Genomic DNA, 19487 nt, shown 5'->3' with positions numbered 1-19487 from the left:
GCTGCTGCAAATACTTGCAACTCTCCCGGTAACAACAGCAGAGGCAGAACGTTCTTTTTCCACTCTTCGATGACTTAAAGCTTATCTCAGAGCGTCCACAACTAACGACCGCTAGCTCGGACTCGCCCTTCTGAATGTGCACCGTGATATCGCAGTCTCTCCAGAGGACGTGCTTAGTATACTTAGTCGGGAACGCAGGCGCTTGCAGATCAATACGTAGACAGAAGGTGATCGCTTTATTGCGAGCCCACAGGCGGCTCTCCAAACTAGTCTATTTGCAGGAGCAGGCTAATGGAAACCTAAATTATCGTGCTAGCATTTTGTATGTTGGACACCACGACGTTTTCATGAAACAAATGTAGATAACAAATTTCCTTATTTAAATGTAGGTGTTTCCTTATGTGTTTCCTTGTGTGTATGTGTAGGTGTTTCCCCTGTTGCCATGTATGTTGCCATGATATTGCCTATAGGGCTAGTGCGCTGCTACTTCGGCCGTACACGCAGCGCCACCTGGCAGCCTCCGCGGCATTTTTTGCTTGTCCGGGTCTTAGCGAAGTCAGCCGCCGCCGGTAACGAAGTGTTGCGGGATGGCGCCTGTGCGGGCGAAACACGCAAATCAGTGTACTGTTGCGTCTACGGATGCCATAACAGCTACGCCAACACTGCTGACAAGCTCCCGAAAACCAGTTTTTATTCCTTTCCGTGGAAGCCGTACGAAGAGGAGCGCAGGCTGCGCTGGATTAGGGCTGTGCGTCGTGCAAGGTAAACAAGCGCGTTTGGCGTCTCTTTTGGTCCATTTGCGTGTTGTAACTGGCGTTATTTCCATCTTTGGCCTCGTAATTTTCTTCTCTTGTTGGTTATTAGCCCAGACGGAGGCATGTGGCTGCCGGTACGAGACAGGAGCCGAATTTGCAGCGCTCACTTTGTTGGCAACGCAAAGAGTTCGGTCGTCGGTCACCCTGCGTATGTGCCGTCCATATTTCCGGCGTGCTACGGGAGAGGCGACGGCGTTACATCAGAAACAAAGCTCGAGAGATATCAGCGGTAAGTGCACATTTTCTGGTTTGTGCGCGTGTTGCTGAGTGTGCGCGAATTGTGTCGGCAAAGGCTTTCGTAGCGAACCGCCGTCATGCCACATTATATTGTTTTAGATCCCTAAAATTAGTTGTAACAAAATTGCTGCGATTAACTGCGTAGCAATGCGTATTCCTTCCTGTGAATGCCTTTCAGTGTTCACCGTCGGAGTGCCTCGGCTGTCGCGGCAACGCCGTTTGGGTCGGACGACACGCCTGAAGCACCTGCAGTTTCTGAAGAGTCGCCGACCACCTTTGACAACACAGCGCCAGAGTCGCCAGGAAATTGCACCACGTTTGCTTCAACGGTGAGCAGTTGGTCTGATTGAGCTAACCGTGTGGGTGGATCGCTTAGTACAGATATCTTTGCTGTCACGCGCATTCACTGATGGCTCTGTGAAACGAAAGTGCTTTCACCATGCGCGAACGGAGTGAGAGAGAGTATTAAACACATTTAGAAACAAACTTTCTGTACTGAATTTTGCCGCTATGCATAAAGATGAGGTAATGGTTAGATATTAATAATGAAAATAAAGATGGAATAATGGTTAGATGTTAATGATGAAAAATGATAAAGTGAGCATGAAATGACTGGCGTCTCGTTTTTAGGGCAATAATATAAAGGGAGATAGCTTGGCTCCACTTGCATGAGGTCTGACCTAGTGCAATTTGTTACTCGGCGAATTGGTTTGGTATGGTACACTTCTGTGTCGAATACGCTTTCAATAACTACATTGCAGATTGTTTTATAGTTTATATATGCAACGCTTTGCGTCAGTAAAGCAGAATGCAATTTCTCGAATTTTAATACCTTTTGTATTTTGTGATCACTTTCTAGTGTAACAACTAGCAGTGCACTTACCCGATATCCAGTCATATTCTAAGCACGAGTTTTGTCATATAGAAAAACCAACATCTCGTGTAACATTAAATTGCATTACATGTAGTGTAACAGTAGAAGTTGCCAGCTCTTCGTTATTTCTTCTCACTGTGTGAAGTGCAGCAATAACGACACAAGTAAGGAAATGAGGACATGATACAAGTGCGGCTGTTCGTCATAATGGGTCTAGTTCACACACCCCATATTTTGTTTGTCCCATCCTCCTCCATCCCCATCCCCATGTCGAAGAAAAAACATACTCGGCTTATAAATGCGCACTACTGAAATAACCCAAATGTTTAGAAGGACTGATTGTCCCATGTTTTTCATGTTTGCTTGTACGTGCAGTTGCGCTTCACACTGTCAGGCAATTTCACAGCGCTTAATGTAATTTGTCCTTTGTCGGTGACATAACAGTACGTATAACGTTATGAACTCACAGTTTCTGCACATGCATATTTACAGGGTACTCAGACAGATGAGCTCTCGTCCAGAGGCCGTTGCACCATATTCCTCTCCGTGGCGTGCCACGGAACAGCGTCCACGCAAGTGTGGCACACCGACACCGTGGACAGTGGCGTGCAGACGAAAGTGACGACAGCCACTGCATGCACCGGGCCAGAAGAACGGACTTGTATATTTCTTGGCTACGATTCCATCAACAACAGAGCAGACTCTTTCAGGGAACTGTGCGGTGTGAGCGCAAATGTTTTCGCGTTACTTCTGGCCGTTTTATTCCCCGTAACTGTCAGGCAGATTGACGTCCCAGTTCCACAGAAGCTTGTGATTTTCTTGATAAAGCTAAAGCTGGGAATATCATTTGCCAGTCTTGGTGTCCTGTTTGGCCTGCATAGGACGGCTGTAAGCCGCATATTTTTCTTTGTTTTGAGCAATTTGTTGACTGCGATGAAAGCGTGGATTCCAGAACCTTCCCTAGGCACTGTGCAAGCATCAATGCCTGAATGTTTTAAGGTGCACTACCCTCGCTGCCGGTATATCATAGACTGCACGGAACTAAGAACAGAGGAGCCACCGACTCTTGAACAACGACGTGCTCTTTTCTCTCACTATAAGGGGGGTTATACTCTGAAGTTCTTGATAGGAATTCTGCCGAATGGTGTAGTTACGTTTGTGTCGGACGCATATGGTGGCCGCACTTCGGACACGCAAATTACCCTCAATTCCGGATTTCTGGGCCGAGTTGAGCCCGAGGATGTCATACTGGCAGACAAGGGTTTCCCTGGAATCAAAGCACCAGCGGAAGGCCAGCAAGGAATTGTTGTTCTGCCACCCTTCTCAAAGGGAAACGTACAATTCACATATGAGGAACTGCAACAAACGTACCACATCGCCCAAGTGAGAATACATGTTGAGAGAGTCATTCAACGGATCAAAATCTACAATATCTTGAACAATAGAATTTCGGTGGACCTAATTCCTTTTATGGGCAGCATAATGCGCATGTGCTGCATTCTGGCCAATCTGCAGCAACCAATCCTGAATTCTAACAAGCCCGACAATGTAAACAGTGCTTGACCATGCATGCCCCAGAGTAAACTTTCACTTTGCCCCAGTAAATGTTGTGTACAATACATTCAGTTAAATAAACTTACCAAGGTGTAGTACTACATTTCAGGTGTTGTGATTATTTGCTTTTGTTTTCATTTTCGCTGTCAACGCATGAAACCACTGTAACCAGGCTTGAAATGGTACATGCATTTTAAAGGAAAAGGCTGAAGTATTTTTCAAAAATTTATTCAGACAGAAGTTGTCTGGCATACAGAGGCCACAGGCAGACGTACTGTGCCATTATGTAGCGATGCGTCGGAAACTGGTTCCACTGTCTCTTGTGCAGTGCACGGACCAAATTTTAGAGCAAGCAAAACAATCAATTTTCATAATAGTATTTACACAGCAGAAGCATATGGCATTTTACTCAATTCAAACCACATCATCAAACAAAATTGCCGAGTCCATTGTGTACACAGACTCTCAAGGCGTTGTACAGGCACTGTCATTAGGAAGGTCATCTAAAAACTATGATCGATGCTCTTTTCAATGTACTAATGACTGCTTATGCCTCAAATCTTGAAATAACTATGCTTCGTGCCAGGGCATTGTGGAATCCATGGCTATGAGGCCGCCGACCAAATGGCTGGTGATGCTGCTCTCATGACAGTTGACGTTACAACAGTACCTTACACCAACCTAAAGACACATCAGACGGCAGCTTTGTAACACGAGGCAATTACACTGGAGTCAACAAACAGACAACAAACTACGTGTAGTAAAACCACAATTGGGACGCTACATAACTGACTCCCACAACAGATACACTGAAGTCGCTCTGGCTAGGCTGTGGATAGGCCATACACGTGTAACGCACTCCCACCTGCTCAAGGATCTCCGCGACCCATGTGTAGCAGGTGTGGAAGGGGGGACCTATCCGTATTCACATACTGATCACATGCAAGAAACTTGACACAACACGACACAAATATTTCCCTAAATTATACAGGCTACACATTTCTTTGCACCCATCATACTTTTTAGCCGACGAGCCAATGTTTTCCAGTCAACGTGTTAAGTTTTTAGCTGAGGTGAACTTTCTGCAGGCACGTGTAATCATCCTATCTCCATTGTCTGTTGTTTTTCATCACCTTTACTTTTAGTCACATGTTTTAGTATTTACGGTCTCATCAAAATTCAGTAACTACTTCTTCGACGCTCTTTGCCCATAGTTGGCCTTGAGCCAATAAAACCCAAGCATCATGATCATCATCAGATGTACTGTGCGTGACAGTGGCCTGCTACACCTACAGTTTACATTACATACAAAGAAGAAAAAGAAAGACGAGAACAGGAGCAAGGTTATACAATGATTATAAAAAGGCAACGTAGAGAACATCAAGTATGCTAAAGCAGCAAAAAACTGAACACACAGAAGTGGTTGCCTTTTTGAAGGAGGCGAAAAGCGAGAACGTCTGTCCTTCAAGATTTCGGTGCATGTTAAAGATCCACACGTGGTCGGAAATAATCCAGAGCCCTCTGCTATGGCGTACCTCAGAGCCCACGTGTAGCTTCTACGCGTTGAACCTTGTACATTACCCGCCGTGGTGGCTCAATGGCTAAGGCGTTGTGCTGCTGGGCATGAGGTCGCGGGTTCGATCCCCGGCTGCGGCGGCCGCTTTTCTGATGGAGGCGAAAAGCAGAAACGCCCGCGTGTAAGAGATTTCGGCGCACGATAAAGATCCCCAGGTGGTCAAAATTAATCCGGAGCCCTCCACTACGGCATGTCTCATCGCCTGCGTTGCGTCGGTGCGTTAAATCCTATAATCAGTCAATCAAGAACCTTGTATATTACTCTCTGCGTGTTTTTACTTTTTTGCAAGGGCTTTTAGAAGGTGAGTGAAATAAAAACATTCCAGCTTGGGAATGTATTCGGCCAGGAACTTGTCGTTGCGTTTAACTTCAACAGTGATGCTTTGTTTTTTGGAATATACAAAAAACAAGGCATCACTGAGGTTTAACACGTACAGCATCACCATCAGCTGGGTGTAGCATTCGTGGCTGCTCTTCAGTGTCAGCTTGTCGTCCACATAATGCAGGAACTTTACATGGCTGATGCATCTCTCAAAATCTATGAGCATGCTATCCTGCAAAATGAATGGGCACTTGATTTCGACGAGGCGGGTTGTATCACCAGTGATGACGAGCCCATCGGGACTGCCACACAACCACGGCTGCTCTGGATGGACCACGAGTCCGACCTGCCGAGGAAAGTGAGGCAAGATTGTTTACATTTTGCTGAGAAATGTGCGGAGGGATTACCTCATGAATAGGGAGTTCAAGGGCCATTGACAGCTCCCTCCTGGCTTCGGCTTCGGTGTTTCTGCCTGCAAAAATAAAAAAGAAAAGGAATGTGTTAATGTGGACTGAGGAGTTCTAACATGAGAAAGTTTGTTTGTTCAACAAACTTTCTTCTCCTTGTTAATATGACCTGTTTCATGCAATTTAGTTTATTCACGTGCATTTAAGACTCTATTTACTGCAAGTAAAAAGGGCGGATTGAGCAAATGTTTAAGGTTGTGCACCCATACGTGAATCCTTACCGTAAGTTGTGGCTTGCGCCCAGAATGGGCGCGGTGAAGCGAGTGCAGCTGCAAGTGCTTCAAACTCTGTCCTCCTCGTTTTGGTGCGGTGGGCCATCGTGCTTGTGATGCGGTGCTTCCGCTCTTGGTGCCATCTGCGACAAAATGTGCCATTTTGTATAAAATGCACAACACGCTGTGAAGCACATAAAGGCTGCAGATATAACAAACCTGTCTACAGCAGCCTGGCCCAGGGTTAAAAGCGCGATCTCCGCTATCTGCTCCACGCTTTTTTTCACAAACGTTTTGTAATACGTTTCCTCTCTCTGCTCCAGCATAGCGAGCAGGTTGCACCTGTTTATTGTCAAGGGTACCACGCTCGCCACCTGCATGGTTGCGTACGTTTCTCGCGCTTCCCCGAGCAGCGATCTGACAACCTCGATGCCGAGATTGAGACTTTCGTCTACAGCTTCTGTGGAAGCACCGGTTGGATCTGCATTTTCGTCGTGGCTGTCCTCGCACACCTCACTCCCGAGAATTGGGCATGTACCGTTTTCGGGCACAGGGGTTTGAGTACTGGGGCAGGCAAGGGGCGACCTGTATAAATAATTATCAAGTTGTATGATGCAATACAAAAAAGCACGCATGCTTCAATGTTGAATAATCTGAACAATTCAAGAAAGCGCTCCTCGTGCTTACTTGCAAAGAGTTCCTTTATCTGTTTCTTCGTGTCCAGGGTCGGTCGCGCAGAGGGTTTCCCCCAAGCACGCGGCAACTCCGTGCACGATTTCTCCTCGTGGCTGTTTATGAAAACGGCCACCGCCGCCGCGTGTTTACACCAACCGCGGCAGCCAGCCTTGCACGAACAGCGGCCTCGCACAATGCGCCTTGGATTCGGCGACAACTACATAAACAAAACAAATCACCATGTACGTGAAATAAGCACATAAGGGTATCTCAAATACAATTCACTCACCTCCAGCCGCACGTCGTAGTCGCAAGTGCTCTTCATCTGCGGAATGCACCTGGCCACGATTTCAGACGGCGCCGTCTCGCTGAGGATTTCTTCTTTTACGCCGTACACGTGGTTGCTCGCGTAAAGCTTGATGCCGCGCCTGAAGCAACTTCCCTTGAAATACTTCTCAGGGCTCTGTGTTTTACTAAAACCGCAATACAGCACGCACGATCCGCTTGGCGCCGTCATGCTGGCCTCGCGCGGACGCGGCCGAGCCATAGAGAAAGCCTTGCGGAGCTGCGTTGCACGGAACGGCGGACAAGCAAAAAATGCGGCGCGGCGCCGGAGGGGGCGCCACCGGTTCCAATTCAGTGGCGCCTCCAAACGAGCGCACGAGGCCTTATCCCAGGCTATTTTCATGCACATTTTTGGCTTTGTGGCCAGTCCTTATGACCAATGCCTATTTTATGAGTTGCCTCGCGGCCCGATTTCTGCTTTATACATGCCATTGTACAGGAAATTATTTAACGAGTGCGCATTATTCATAACGAGTGCGCACTCGTTAAATAATTTTTTGTACAATGACATGTACAAAATAGAAATGTGACCGCGAGACACAATAAACAAACTGCATCAACTTTGCGAAGCAGTTACGTGACTTGTCAAAAACAATTAAGCAACACAACACGCCGAGTCTATCTCTGTAGTTTTTTTATTATGCATATCAAATTTACAAGAAACCTGGCTTAACAGTGGCAAGACTACGAACACAAACACGAAAGCAAGCACGCACAATAGTCGAGAAAAAATTTTAAGAAGCGCTGCTCATGAAGCGCGAACCGATTATGCTTCGTTTAACTGCCTGAGATGCTGTTGTGACGCTGATTCCCCGAAAACCTGCTTTTCACCCTCCGTCATCGACTTGCCACGAACCGGCGTATTCACAGTGGCGAACTTTGCGCCTACTTGAACTATGCGCCTTTCAGCGACCTCGTGGCTTCTCAAAGCGCCAACCGGACAGCGGCGGTGCTAACAAAAGCAATGCTGGGCGCCCTGCACAACAAGCCTCGGCGGCGTGCCCGCGCCTCATTGTCATGCCCTTTTGTGGCGTGTTGTCTTCAATAGGCCACTAGAAGAGTATTACCACCGAGGGATGCAAGGCGTCTTCGTGGTGGTGCAACATCGCCAGGACAAAAGAAGGCTCTGACCACGGCGGATTGCCACGGCGGGAGCAACCTGGCGCTCACCTGCCCCGGAGAGGAGGGGCCTCTCGTGCGTGTGCGCGTGTGTTTTGCGTGGTGGCGCTCCTATCAGTGCCATGACCTCCGTGATTGGTGCCTCCTGACGTCAGCCGGAGAAAAAGGGTGAAGGGGAAGGGACCCAACGTGCCTATTTAATCTCGCGCGCGCAGGAGCGCACTGCCCGCTCTCATACCAAGATGTAAATACTTGTATATAAAGTTTTCTTCTTCGTCAACTTGCCCATCATGACTGCCCCGGCACCTCCCCAACCTCGGCCCACATCGACCACGCTACCATGGTTCGCAACAGTGGAGTCAGCGGTGAAATTCCCAACAGTGGAGTCAGCCCCTGGCTTCCCAATAATGCCCACAAAACAGAAGCATTCAGGTAAATGAAAACAGGACCATTATCCCCGGTAATTCTCCGACGTGCCAAGATCATGTTGTTCAACAGCACTATTGTGCACTCTTAGTCGCGTCCCGGATGGCGTCCTATTTATATGCGGTGGGCAGCCTAAATACCGTGATATTAGAAGCCCTGACAGACTTATTTTCCGTGGCAAAACCTCGGGTGGTTACAGCACGCTTATATGCTGCGCCAACCACCCGTGTCACGGACAGCCTGAGGCCAGGAAATAAATAAAAAGAGGGGGGCAATCGTGAAGCTCTGAGTGATATGTGTGGCTTGCGGCGCATGCGCGTATTCCCCCTCACACAATGGCCCGCGACCTCCTTTGCGGCGGCCGACGCGTGCCCGCCGACGTGGCGAAAGCCGAAAAACATTTTAAAAAATCTTGCACGCACATGCGCAGTAGGAGTGGAAAGAAGTTCGCGCATGGCGAGTTGTGGTCCGGTGATCTGTCTTTAGCGCGCGTGCGCAGTATGGAGTTATTTCAGCGCGTAGCAAGTTGGGGTCCCGCGCTTTGACTCTTGCTCTGTATAGTTCATACTCAGTTCCGAGCTTTCACACTTTCTTGACCACGTTCGCTTGCGCTGACATCAAATGTCTGCTTCGAGGTCGGTGTAGCAGTGGAAGGAACTGCGAATACGATGGGTTTTTTAGGGCCACCGGGAACGCAAGCCAAGCCGCGGCGCCATGTCAAGCCGGCTGGTGTGTGTATTACGGGCATAGCCCGGTTGAACACGAGCGGTAGTAAGTCCCTGGATTTTTTTTTTCGAGGGGTGGGGGAGCGCAGACTGCGAGACTTCGTGTTTGCAGACAATGTAGCAAGGGCAACGAAATTGTGCCTTTTGCGTCGTCGTAAGAAGCCCGCACCAAAACCGTTCTCCGATGCCCGGGATCGTACGGTAAATTTGACGTGCTTTATAGAGAGGATTCGGTTTCCCAGTGCGGCGGCCGCTTTGGTATCCAGGAGAAAAACGAAACTGCTTGCACATGAGGTACTTCAGTTGCCGTAATGAGTGTGCCGTGGTGCCATAAAGAATTTGCATTTTTACACGCGTCGCAGTGTCAAGGTCAAGCCACATAAAACCCTGTTTTAATTTTGTATTTTTCAATATTCTATGGCCACTGCTTGTCATTTTCGGTAGGCGTAGTAAAAAGTTAGGTAACGTTCTTTCGTAACTACGTTTTCGTGTCGTCGTTTCGGCTAGTGAATTTTCTGGTACGTTGAGTAGTCTGGATCCTGTGGCGATGTGGAAACTTCCTTACGGTGCGTTGAAGTGGTAAAGTTTTCACATGAAGCAACATTCATTAGTAACACCAGCCCCCATATTGTTGTGTTCGGCACGGCTGCCGTCTGTCTGGAGTGTCAACTCGCGGTTTCAAGAAACATGATAGCATTGGCAGCGCAAACGCGGCGCGGCGCCGGCGTGGAGGTTGCTAGAAGCGGTGGCTTCTAATGTTGTTACACAGCCTTCTATAAAGGCGTTACAGAGGAGGCTATGGTTGTTACAGATGCGCTGGCTGTTGCTCGGTGCGCGCAGTTTACCTATGCTTTAGCAAAAGATATTTCTAGCAGTTTTATTCGATCTTTCATAAAATGTTTTGCGCCATACAATTGGTCAAAATTGTTTCATAAAAAGAAACTAGAGCACATTACCCTCCGCGTGTAACAGCGAACAGAGTTTTTTTTACGACGTCCAATTGACGTGCTGGCATCAAATAGAATTATGGTTTTCTCGCACGCCTTTGCACTGAAAAAGCGCTCGGCCTTCCTATGTATATGAAGAAAACGTTTTTGGAGAGCGTTTGAATCTAAAGCAGTAAGAGATAAATAATTGCCTAAACTACAGCGATGCCCTTGCCTGATCAACGCCGCCTGTATTAACATTGCCTGACGCGTCGCGCGCTTTTCAATGGGAAGGGTAGGGCACGGCCGGCTGGAGGAGCGGCGAGCGCGCACTTTCATACGGCCTGCGCACCCAACAACGAAACGATACAGCAGATTCTTGACAGAGTGAGGGCCCTTCGAACCAACCCTCTACCCTCCCAACCCTCTTTTTCGCCTCTGGCCGACCTGACGTTCAGGAACGGTGGACGAGCACTACTGCGCATGCGCCAACTAGACATCAAAAAACAAAGAAAGCGACTTTTTTTTTGCCGGATGTGACGTCATGATTTAAGAAAAATGGCAGCTGTTGCGCGGTCATCTCGCTGCGCTTTTCTCGTCGTGATTTTTGCCTGCCGTTGCAGCGGTGCATAGGTGTTTGGCTTACGATTGTGATGACGGTGCTCTCGAAGAACTTCTGGAGAGCACTTACGGTGGTGTGCAGCGTGTGATCGGGACACTGAGTGTGTGCGACTGCCTAATTTTCGCGTAGTACGTTGCGACGGTGACCACGGGCGCTCTGCATCAGTTCTGCCGCCTCGATTTACGACAGTGATGGGTGCGTTCCCGTCGAACTTCTGCACTGTGTTTTACTAGAGCGCCGTGTTGAGGCCGCTGGGCGCTTCGCCGCCTACGTGCCGTGGCGAGAGGCAGCAACGCCGGTCAGACTAGAGCACTGGGATAGCGCATGACCACTCCCATCGTAACCAAGCTAGCCACTGCAAACGTAGACCACTTCTACGTAGACCACAGGGCTGTGCTTTTGTCCGAGTACAACGGAGTTAACCTGTGCGAAAGTATAATTGTGTGTTCGGAGTCGTGAGGCAGGCAGGTAATGTTCACCATTGCGAAGGTGTAGTAACTACCATAATCTGTCTGCTAATCACTTTGTTGGTCTGAAACCTTAAGCCAGCTGATAATAGGACATGCAGCCCGGTGGGAGGTAGGGCTGCGCACAGGACAAAGGTTTTTTTTGTTGTTGTTACCAGCTGTAGGAACCAAGCCTTAATAATACACATCCAGGCCTCAAGTAGTGAATGAGAAAATATTAACTAGTTGCACTTAGACCTGGTGCCAAGCATTTTTTTTTTCGTGGGCCCTCTCAAGTTACCGTTTTTAAAATTATCGCTTCTAAGGCACGTTCAAGCTGGTATAATGCCATGCATTCAACAGATTCTGGACAGTTCACCCAATATGTCCTTGATGTGTGCTGTCACATGCTGAAGAACAATATTGTACTTCAGTTGGTACTTTTAGGAACAGATCTTATGATGTGCAATGCTTTCAAGTTCATTTCTTCCGTGTTTAGCGTGACTGAGGACTTGTCTGCAGCAATCTTACCGCAAATAAGGTATTGCTTGTCGAACAGCACAAAAGTACCACTACAACTTAAAACTGAAATTAGTCAGGGATGAGGTTTTGCTTGTCAGTTTTCTCTCTCCAGAAGTGTGGCAATGGCAGCTGAGCAGTGGCGTTGCTCGGTAAACTTGCACCCGGGGCCCAGAAAATTTGTCTCCCCCTCACATATACAAAACAATTATTAATAATAAAACTAGTGTTATTGTTATTATTGATAATATTAATGTCTTCTATTGTTAGCGTATGAAGGCTGGTTCACACCTGGGACTGGAGTTACCAAAAGCGATTTCTGTCACTCTTGTCACTTGGCATTGCCCTCATCGCGCGACAAGAGCGATTGGTCTCGACAAATTTTGTGTCTTTCATTTAAATACCAATGTAAACAAAACTTTTTACAGCTACTGAATGCATGGGCTTCGAAACGTCAATGCAAGCATGCATAATATGCGATGCGAAATGAAGCCACAGGATACTTGATCTGTAGTTATTTATAATGAACTGGCAATATATTAGAAAAGTAAGCAGCAAGATAAGAAGCCATGTGCTATTTAGGCAATAATAGCTACACGAGCTTGGTTTAGAGATCCCCAGACGACGACTCTGGTGCAGATCTTGATACACAACACCGACCTTTTCAGTGAATTAGGCATCGATAAAAATCCTAACAGTAAGGAGCATCATGGTGTGTCACTCGTGAGCATGAAAACACCATTAGCAGCCGAGAAAGGAGTGGCCAAGAGCTACTTGCGGCAGCACAGGGTGTAATGCGCCAAACCAAAGTAGGGTAGGGGAAAGGTGAAGGCTGATATGCAGCAGTGTGAGAGTACCACATCTACAGTCGATACCGAGCGAATGGATGCCTGCAAGAGCAATGGAGGTGTGAGAGAGTCTCTGGCCTTGTCAGAAAACGACACTATAAGGTGGTCGCCACAGGCGTTCGGAAAGCTTTGCAGCCCGCTGTGCCGACTAAATCATGCAGACGTCCCGCGGGCCTGGAGGAGGGTGGCCAGCAATGATAGGGCTGTTTAAAGGCAACACATGCAAGGCAAATAGTCGCTTCATTCGCATCAATTTTCCTGTGTCTAGGAACACACCTTGAACAAATTATGCTTGAAGGACCACAGGCGGAGCCTGGTGAAAGAAGGCTGGGGGAGAAATAGAAGTTGTCCCAGCAAATAACAACAGCCGGACTTAAAGAAAAGCTATTTTCAAGTATTGTGCAGGAAAAGTGGTATAAAATGTGAAAGAAACGGCCGCCCCATAAATTCGGGAAAACCGCCTGCGCCTGCCCGTTTGTCACTAAAGGCAGCCTCTGTGGCAGCATGCAACTGCTGGAAATTTCTCTAAGTGAGAATTTCAGTACGTTTGAAATAGATACATTGTCGGGCCTCTTTATTTCTATGGTTATGTGATTACTGAGAATGGAAGCAGATAGAAAGGGAACATTTAGCGTTGAAAGAGACGACTGGCCGTACACGAGTCGTCTAAGCGGCCAGTGCACGGCTATACTGGCTATAAAAAGTCGTGTGGATGTTTGTCTGCGACAATGTTGTCGTTTCCTTTCGTACGTTGTAAAAAGATTCCACCACACATTTGCAAATAAGTTAATTGACATTGGCGTCTTGGGAAAACGAACACAGTATAAAGTATAAAATGTGAGGTTCGGGCTTACCAGTGAAGCAGCCACCAGCCAATGGAGGAAATCTGAATCGAAGGAGGTTACAAAGCGATAAAGAAAGAACTCTTGAGTAAAATATCAGATTCGTACGGGCCCGAGTGTATCAGCGCCACACGCTGGCTCACAACCGTTCGGTCGCGCCTATCCCGATGTGTTGGTGACGACGATTTCATTGACGTCGTCGTACAGTCAACTAGTCCAAGACAGATCCTAGATGAAACAACCTTTTCCCAGTAGCTGAGGAAATAATATCGCCCTCTCCAACCAAAAGTAATAACCAAGAACAAGACGTTTGGGACCCATCTCGATTCCCTCTTCCTTCAGGGGTGACTGGGGTCGCGTTGTAGCGCCGGTCACTCACAAAGCGCCTCGCTGTGGAGCGCCGTGCCCGCATGTACACAAGTAAGAGGGTCCGGAGGGAAGGATTTATGTTCTTTGCATCTTTTCCTCCAGTTGGTCACGCTTCTGGAGCGTTTCACCGAAGTCTCTTTTGTGGTCTGATGTTTTGCAGCGGACGTCGTCGTTGTGCTGCCTGAGTCGTTCCAGTAGATTTTTCCTCCCCAATGCATGGGGAGGGGCACTCAGCTCAAAAATCTTGCATACGACACCGGGCGTCCTGTCCTTTGCCGCACAGTCTTCAACATTTTTTTTCTAGTAATGTACACAAAGCACTCGGCAGAATGCTTTCACTAACACAGAAACTGCCCCTCACTCCCACCTCAATTATCGTGGGGTCTCCCGACCATATTCCGGGATGGGAGCACTCAGCGGATCGAGTGCCTAATGATAGAAATCGGGTGACGTAGCTGGTGTTTATCTTTTTGTTATGCACTTAATTTCGTTGTCCTGTCCTTTTTTTTTCTCACCCTCCACCTTGAAAGATGAACCTACCAGAGCAAAATATTTAGGTCATCCACTTAAAATATTTCTTCACTTAAAACTCCTTGGGACAGCCACATGAAAGCCATGATAAAATGGAAAGAAGATGAACACACAGCTATCCGCTTTATTTATGTTCACAACGCAGATACTCATTTATATTGCTCTTAACTTACAGGGGAATGAAATAAAAAAACGTAGATTGACCTGATTAAAAGTTAGGTAAATAAAATAAATGCCTACATAACTGTTCTATTTCTTGCATAATTTGTTCGACAAGCTACTCGTCCGTTGTTCTATTAGTTTAATTACACGGGGCCGCATGGGATACGCCCCTTCCATATAATGCCATCTTCGTACAATTGCCATGTGCTGGCTGTGTCGCTTGGCACGATGAAGGAAAGTCAACGACATAAAAAATATGAGCTATCAACACCCGATATCAGATCCTTCGCAATTGCTTAAATCGCGAATTGGTTGGTTAGTGCAAGCACTGAAGGAATCGGGTGCAACCAAGGGGAAGTCGCGACAACCCATTTGTCTCACCTAATGTTGGACACCTGAGCTCCCACCTCCTCTTGAAAGCCCCCACCCCTTGAGCCCCCACCTCCTGACCTCCTCTTCCACTTGCGCCCCTCCTCCCAACACAGGCTTAATTTGTACAGTTAGCTCCCCCCATTGCATGTTTCACACTTACTTTCATTTCGTTTTAATTATCAGTCCCCGCTTCCTCAAGATTCAGTCTTCCCCATATTTATTTTTTCAGGTCATTTTCACCTTGGTTTCCTTCTGAAAATATGACAACCGGACCAGGGTACACGGTCTCCCACGCGTCACTGCGAAGACTACAGAAAATGCTAAACATTCACCATGACCCGTACACAACATCTCATGTGCGTAAAAAAAGCCACATAAATAACCGCCGAGGACACATGACCAAAGTCTCGTAGGCTTGGATGCCTCCCCCTTCACTCCTCCCCCCTACTGATCTCGTCTGCCGCCCCAACAGTGGTCCTGGACGTAATGAAGGGGCTTTGTTAGGCCCCTGTCGTCCCATCGAAAAACAAGCTCGCTCGCTACACCCCTCCGAGCGTCACAGTCGTATACCGACGCACCCCCTCTCCAGGAATCGTTCCTTGTTCGCCTCCGCTCACCCTGCAGCCAATTAACTCCTCAAGTCACACCCATCCTCGACTACCGCGACATTCCTGGATGCCAAAATTCTCCTCGCTGTCTTCCATTGTACCAGGAAACAAATTTGAATAGACTGGTGGGGACGTAAATTGAACAGGCCAAAGCTGTGGTCTCGTTACAGTTGTCTTCCAGTTTTCGACGTCAGCATTACACATTGTAGGGGCCCAAGTGGCACACCCCCCCCCCCTTTATCGAGGGGCTGGTACCCGGGGCCCAGGGACCCCCGGCCCCCCCTTAGCGACGCCACTGCAGCTGAGTGTTTTTTGTGACTACAAATGACAACTTACCTTTTGTATATATATTTAAAGGTGTGATTACTAACTTGGCATCTGTGAATTGAATACAAGTTAAACTTAGCTGTGAATTCAACAAAATATTTTTGAATAGGAATAGTAACAGCTGGCTGCGAATTGAATATTTTCAAACCACACTATCTTTGTTTTGGCGTTTCTAGAGTGTATAAAACATAACTACACCAAAAAAGACAGATTAGGCAGTCAGAACTAGACACATCTCTGTTCAGGCACTTGCGCTTGACATACAAAAAATTTAATGTAGCAGAGAAAATAAAACATAGACATGCAAACCAGTGCAACAAGAATTCTGCATACATTGCCATAAAGAAATATGGGTTCCTCAAAATACTGTGAACACAGTAAGCATATTAGGTATATTTAATATGATAGGCAGCAGTCCCCCCACTCTCCTCAATGATTGAAAGGAGGCTGGGCTTGCTAGTTGCCGGTGGGACCTCACCAACAAACCAGCAATAACGTTTTATTTCTCACTTCTGCTATTATATTTATAGGAAACCTATTTAGATGATAAATTTTGCTTTCGTAATGTTGCACTTAACCTAACATACACCACAGTTAGCGAACACTAGCTTGGTGCAAGGTTTCTGCATCAGGCTTTTGGCACGGCTTCAGTGTCATGCAGAAAAACCAACCCGCAAGGTCTTACCATGTAGTGAAGCTTGAAAGTTTGCACGTCTTCAGATAGAGCAAACATTCGTTCCTCTACTATTTGTAAATTTCAAATATTTGAAACAGAGCTGCAAATCGAATATCAAAAAGTACTCGCACAGTATTCTAAGTTGCGAATGTTCACACACCTTCAAATATACTGCCTGGTCACTTCAGTGTAAGTGTACAATAAGTTTATACAAATAATTTCATGAATGAAAGTTAAAAATGCCATAAGGTGTTCATTATGCAAGTTTGATGCATTTATTTGAAATCACTGATAAGCATTGGGTGCAGTTGATTGGATGCTTAACCTCTCTGTCTTCCCTGTACTATCTCCTACATCCCCTCAAACTCAACGGGCATGGCTTCATTTCTCCTACTCCCTTCTTTAGACACTGCTATGCTTTCCTTTCTTTCTCCACCGGATTTGATCTCCCTCGAAGAATACGCCATTGCTCTTGCAATAGAGCACGCTACTCTTAATGTTCCTACCACCACGCCAGTATATATCTTCTCCGACTGTCAGACAGTCCTTCGTAATTTCGCTAACCATGAGACCCACCCACACACCACTGATTTCGTCACTCCGAGACTTGAATCGAATCCTCGGCCACGCTTCACACTGGCTTGGGTTCCTGGCATGTGCGGAAACGCCTTAGAAGACGCGCTCACCCGAGTACCTTTCCCGGGTTCGCCCATGTCCTGGCCAACCTTGTACCACCCGCCGACGGTTCGTACTCAACACCGCGCTTCCCGCCATTACCAATTACACGCCCAACGCCTATCACGCACCCTGTACCCACCCCCCAGTTCCCGTCTAACTCATGAGGCTGCGTGCCTCATTCGACAGGCTCAAACCTCTTCACTCCCCTCCCATCACATTCTTCACCGCATCTATCGGTGCCCTGGCCATCCTTCCTGCCCCAGGTGTTCTTCCTACCCATCCATCCCTCATTCTAATCGGGACTTCACCCCACCATCTCTTACCCGATCCCTCACTTTCATCACTTCCTGGGAGCTCTGGCTGTCTTCCCCGCCGACAGTGAACATCCAGGCTGCCCAGGAAGCTCTCTACAAACACGTGCACCGGATCCGCACGGGCATTCAGGAGTACTGTGTGGATCCGGTGAATTGAACTTTCAAATTAGGACCAGGCATTCAGGAGTACTACGTGGATCCGGTAAATTGAACTTTCAATTTAGGACCTGGACTTAGAAATAAGTGTTTGTTCTCTCTCCCTCTCTCTCCTTCCTTCCTTTACAGGGTGGGCATTCATAGGGGCCTGTGTTGGGTAATATGTTGTGTTGTAGTATGTGTGGGTTTGTAGACATCTGTACAACGGCTTTGGACTTAGAGGTTGGTGTGGGAATCTGGCAGGTCTTTTCTGCTTTTCTACGAATCCGTGGCTAGTAAATTTGAGGGCAGCAGTGCGTGCCGCCTCATTCCCTTGTAGAAAGGCGTGATGTCCAGATGAGGTAGATGATCACTAGCTTTTGTATCCGTGGTAGTGTATTTGAGGTGTGATGCATCCTTTTTGATAAAGGGACATGCTTACTGGGAGTCACGGTGGAATCTGTCATGGCTGTGCTTGCATCTGTTTTTTTGCAAAGTTGTGGAAGTGGTAGTGGTGAGTGTGGCGGGCATCAAGGGTTTCTTATGAGTGATTAACGGCAGACGTCCCAGGGTTTTGTGCTTAAATATGCATCAAAACAGTGAACTGAATAAAGGTTGCTACGCAAGCTAGTTGAGACTTCATCGTGGAAATTTTGGTCAAATGTCAGGCATGATTCAAGGAAAGGATAGAGACAGGAATGAGCTTCATCAACGAAGCTTCATTTCCCTCTGAGAGTGATTACAAAGTAAACAAAACCTTCATATGACACTGGTTTAACACCACATGTAAAAAGCAATCACAGCTGCTGCACACTTCACACTAATTATTCAGTATTCTATAGTGCATCTGTCTCCCACATTTATCACATAGGCCTCAGAGATTTCTCGTTCCTGTTTTGTGCCATACAACTTCAGCACTCTCGTCGTATCAAATTCTGGCATGCAGCCACCTGGCGTGCATTGAGTCTTGGAGTGGAGCACCAAATTGGTTTCTGTTCCAGTCGTCAGCGATGCGGCATGCTCCCACCACCGCCTTGTCTGCCCTATCTACCATTAAGACACATTGAAATAGGAACAACAAAGCACGTGACTTTTAGTACATTCTGTGCATCATGGTGACGGGCTGTGTAGCCACAGGAGGAACAAAGTTACAAGAATTCGTGTCCAACAGTGTTATGGAAATTGCATTTGAGAATGTTAATTTGGCCCACTGCCGCATGTCGTGCGGGGTCCCGCTACGGTTATCAAACTTTGTCACTGTGTAGGATCAAGCAGAACACGATGAAGGCTGATAGCAGAAGCACAAACGGGCACCAAATATGGTGGTGGGCGAAATAAATATTTTCACAGACCGAACAGTGCCCTCTCGACACCCACATGCAAGTTGGTCGAACTGGAAGTACATAATACCTTAGATAAACTGCACGAAGCTTACCATCACTCCCAAACCTCCCGCCTCAACCACCTACCAGACGAGACACCCTTGAACTCCTCGTATATCCAGCGCCCCAAGAACAGCTACAAAGTGTGCCCCTCCACATCCGTCAACACATTTGTACAGCTCCCATTCCGCGATATACGCATCAATACGCTCGTCAGGAAAGCAACCCTCTGGAGATCAACGAAGCTAACGTGGATAATTACAAACTTTTCATTTCTGCGCGCCAAGAGTCCTCTGCAATGATTTAACAAGAATATGCAGCAGGACCATGACCTCCTGAATATAATGTCCCGGAGAGATTACAAGACACGGGATTCGACGAACC

At 47.3% G+C, this 19487-nt stretch overlaps 2 protein-coding genes across 2 annotated transcripts; one reads left to right on the top strand and one right to left on the bottom strand.

Annotated features, from left to right (window-relative positions):
• Positions 1-627: 627 nt before the first annotated feature.
• LOC144160847 (uncharacterized) lies at positions 628-3800 on the top strand. The gene is made up of 4 exons (XM_077691978.1): positions 628-762; positions 865-1044; positions 1231-1381; positions 2419-3800. The coding sequence occupies exons 2-4, from the start codon at positions 878-880 to the stop codon at positions 3487-3489; spliced, it is 1389 nt and encodes a 462-aa protein (XP_077548104.1). The 5' UTR covers positions 628-762; positions 865-877; the 3' UTR covers positions 3490-3800.
• A 1746-nt stretch (positions 3801-5546) lies between these two features.
• Positions 5547-7375, bottom strand: LOC144160956 (uncharacterized). The gene is made up of 5 exons (XM_077692030.1): positions 7021-7375; positions 6744-6948; positions 6066-6199; positions 5785-5849; positions 5547-5723 (listed from the first exon to the last, which is right to left on the bottom strand). The coding sequence occupies exons 1-5, from the start codon at positions 7276-7278 to the stop codon at positions 5594-5596; spliced, it is 792 nt and encodes a 263-aa protein (XP_077548156.1). The 5' UTR covers positions 7279-7375; the 3' UTR covers positions 5547-5593.
• Between the last annotated feature and the right edge of the window lie 12112 nt (positions 7376-19487).

This window comes from Haemaphysalis longicornis, unplaced genomic scaffold (assembly GCF_048455015.1).
Source record: "Haemaphysalis longicornis isolate Haplotype H1 unplaced genomic scaffold, Haemaphysalis longicornis Haplotype H1 scaffold_11, whole genome shotgun sequence".
NCBI classification, from domain to species: domain Eukaryota; kingdom Metazoa; phylum Arthropoda; class Arachnida; order Ixodida; family Ixodidae; genus Haemaphysalis; species Haemaphysalis longicornis.
This window is presented reverse-complemented; position numbering and strand designations above follow the sequence as displayed.

Coding starts and splice junctions, on each gene's coding strand:
- LOC144160847 (XM_077691978.1), top strand. CDS start 878: ATGTGGCTGCCGGTACGAGACAGGAGCCGAATTTGCAGCGCTCACTTT. Junction 1,045..1,230: donor AAGCTCGAGAGATATCAGCG/GTAAGTGCACAT, acceptor AATGCCTTTCAG/TGTTCACCGTCGGAGTGCCT. Junction 1,382..2,418: donor GCACCACGTTTGCTTCAACG/GTGAGCAGTTGG, acceptor GCATATTTACAG/GGTACTCAGACAGATGAGCT.
- LOC144160956 (XM_077692030.1), bottom strand. CDS start 7,278: ATGGCTCGGCCGCGTCCGCGCGAGGCCAGCATGACGGCGCCAAGCGGA. Junction 6,949..7,020: donor ACTACGACGTGCGGCTGGAG/GTGAGTGAATTG, acceptor TTGTTTATGTAG/TTGTCGCCGAATCCAAGGCG. Junction 5,850..6,065: donor GGCGCAAGCCACAACTTACG/GTAAGGATTCAC, acceptor TTATTTTTGCAG/GCAGAAACACCGAAGCCGAA.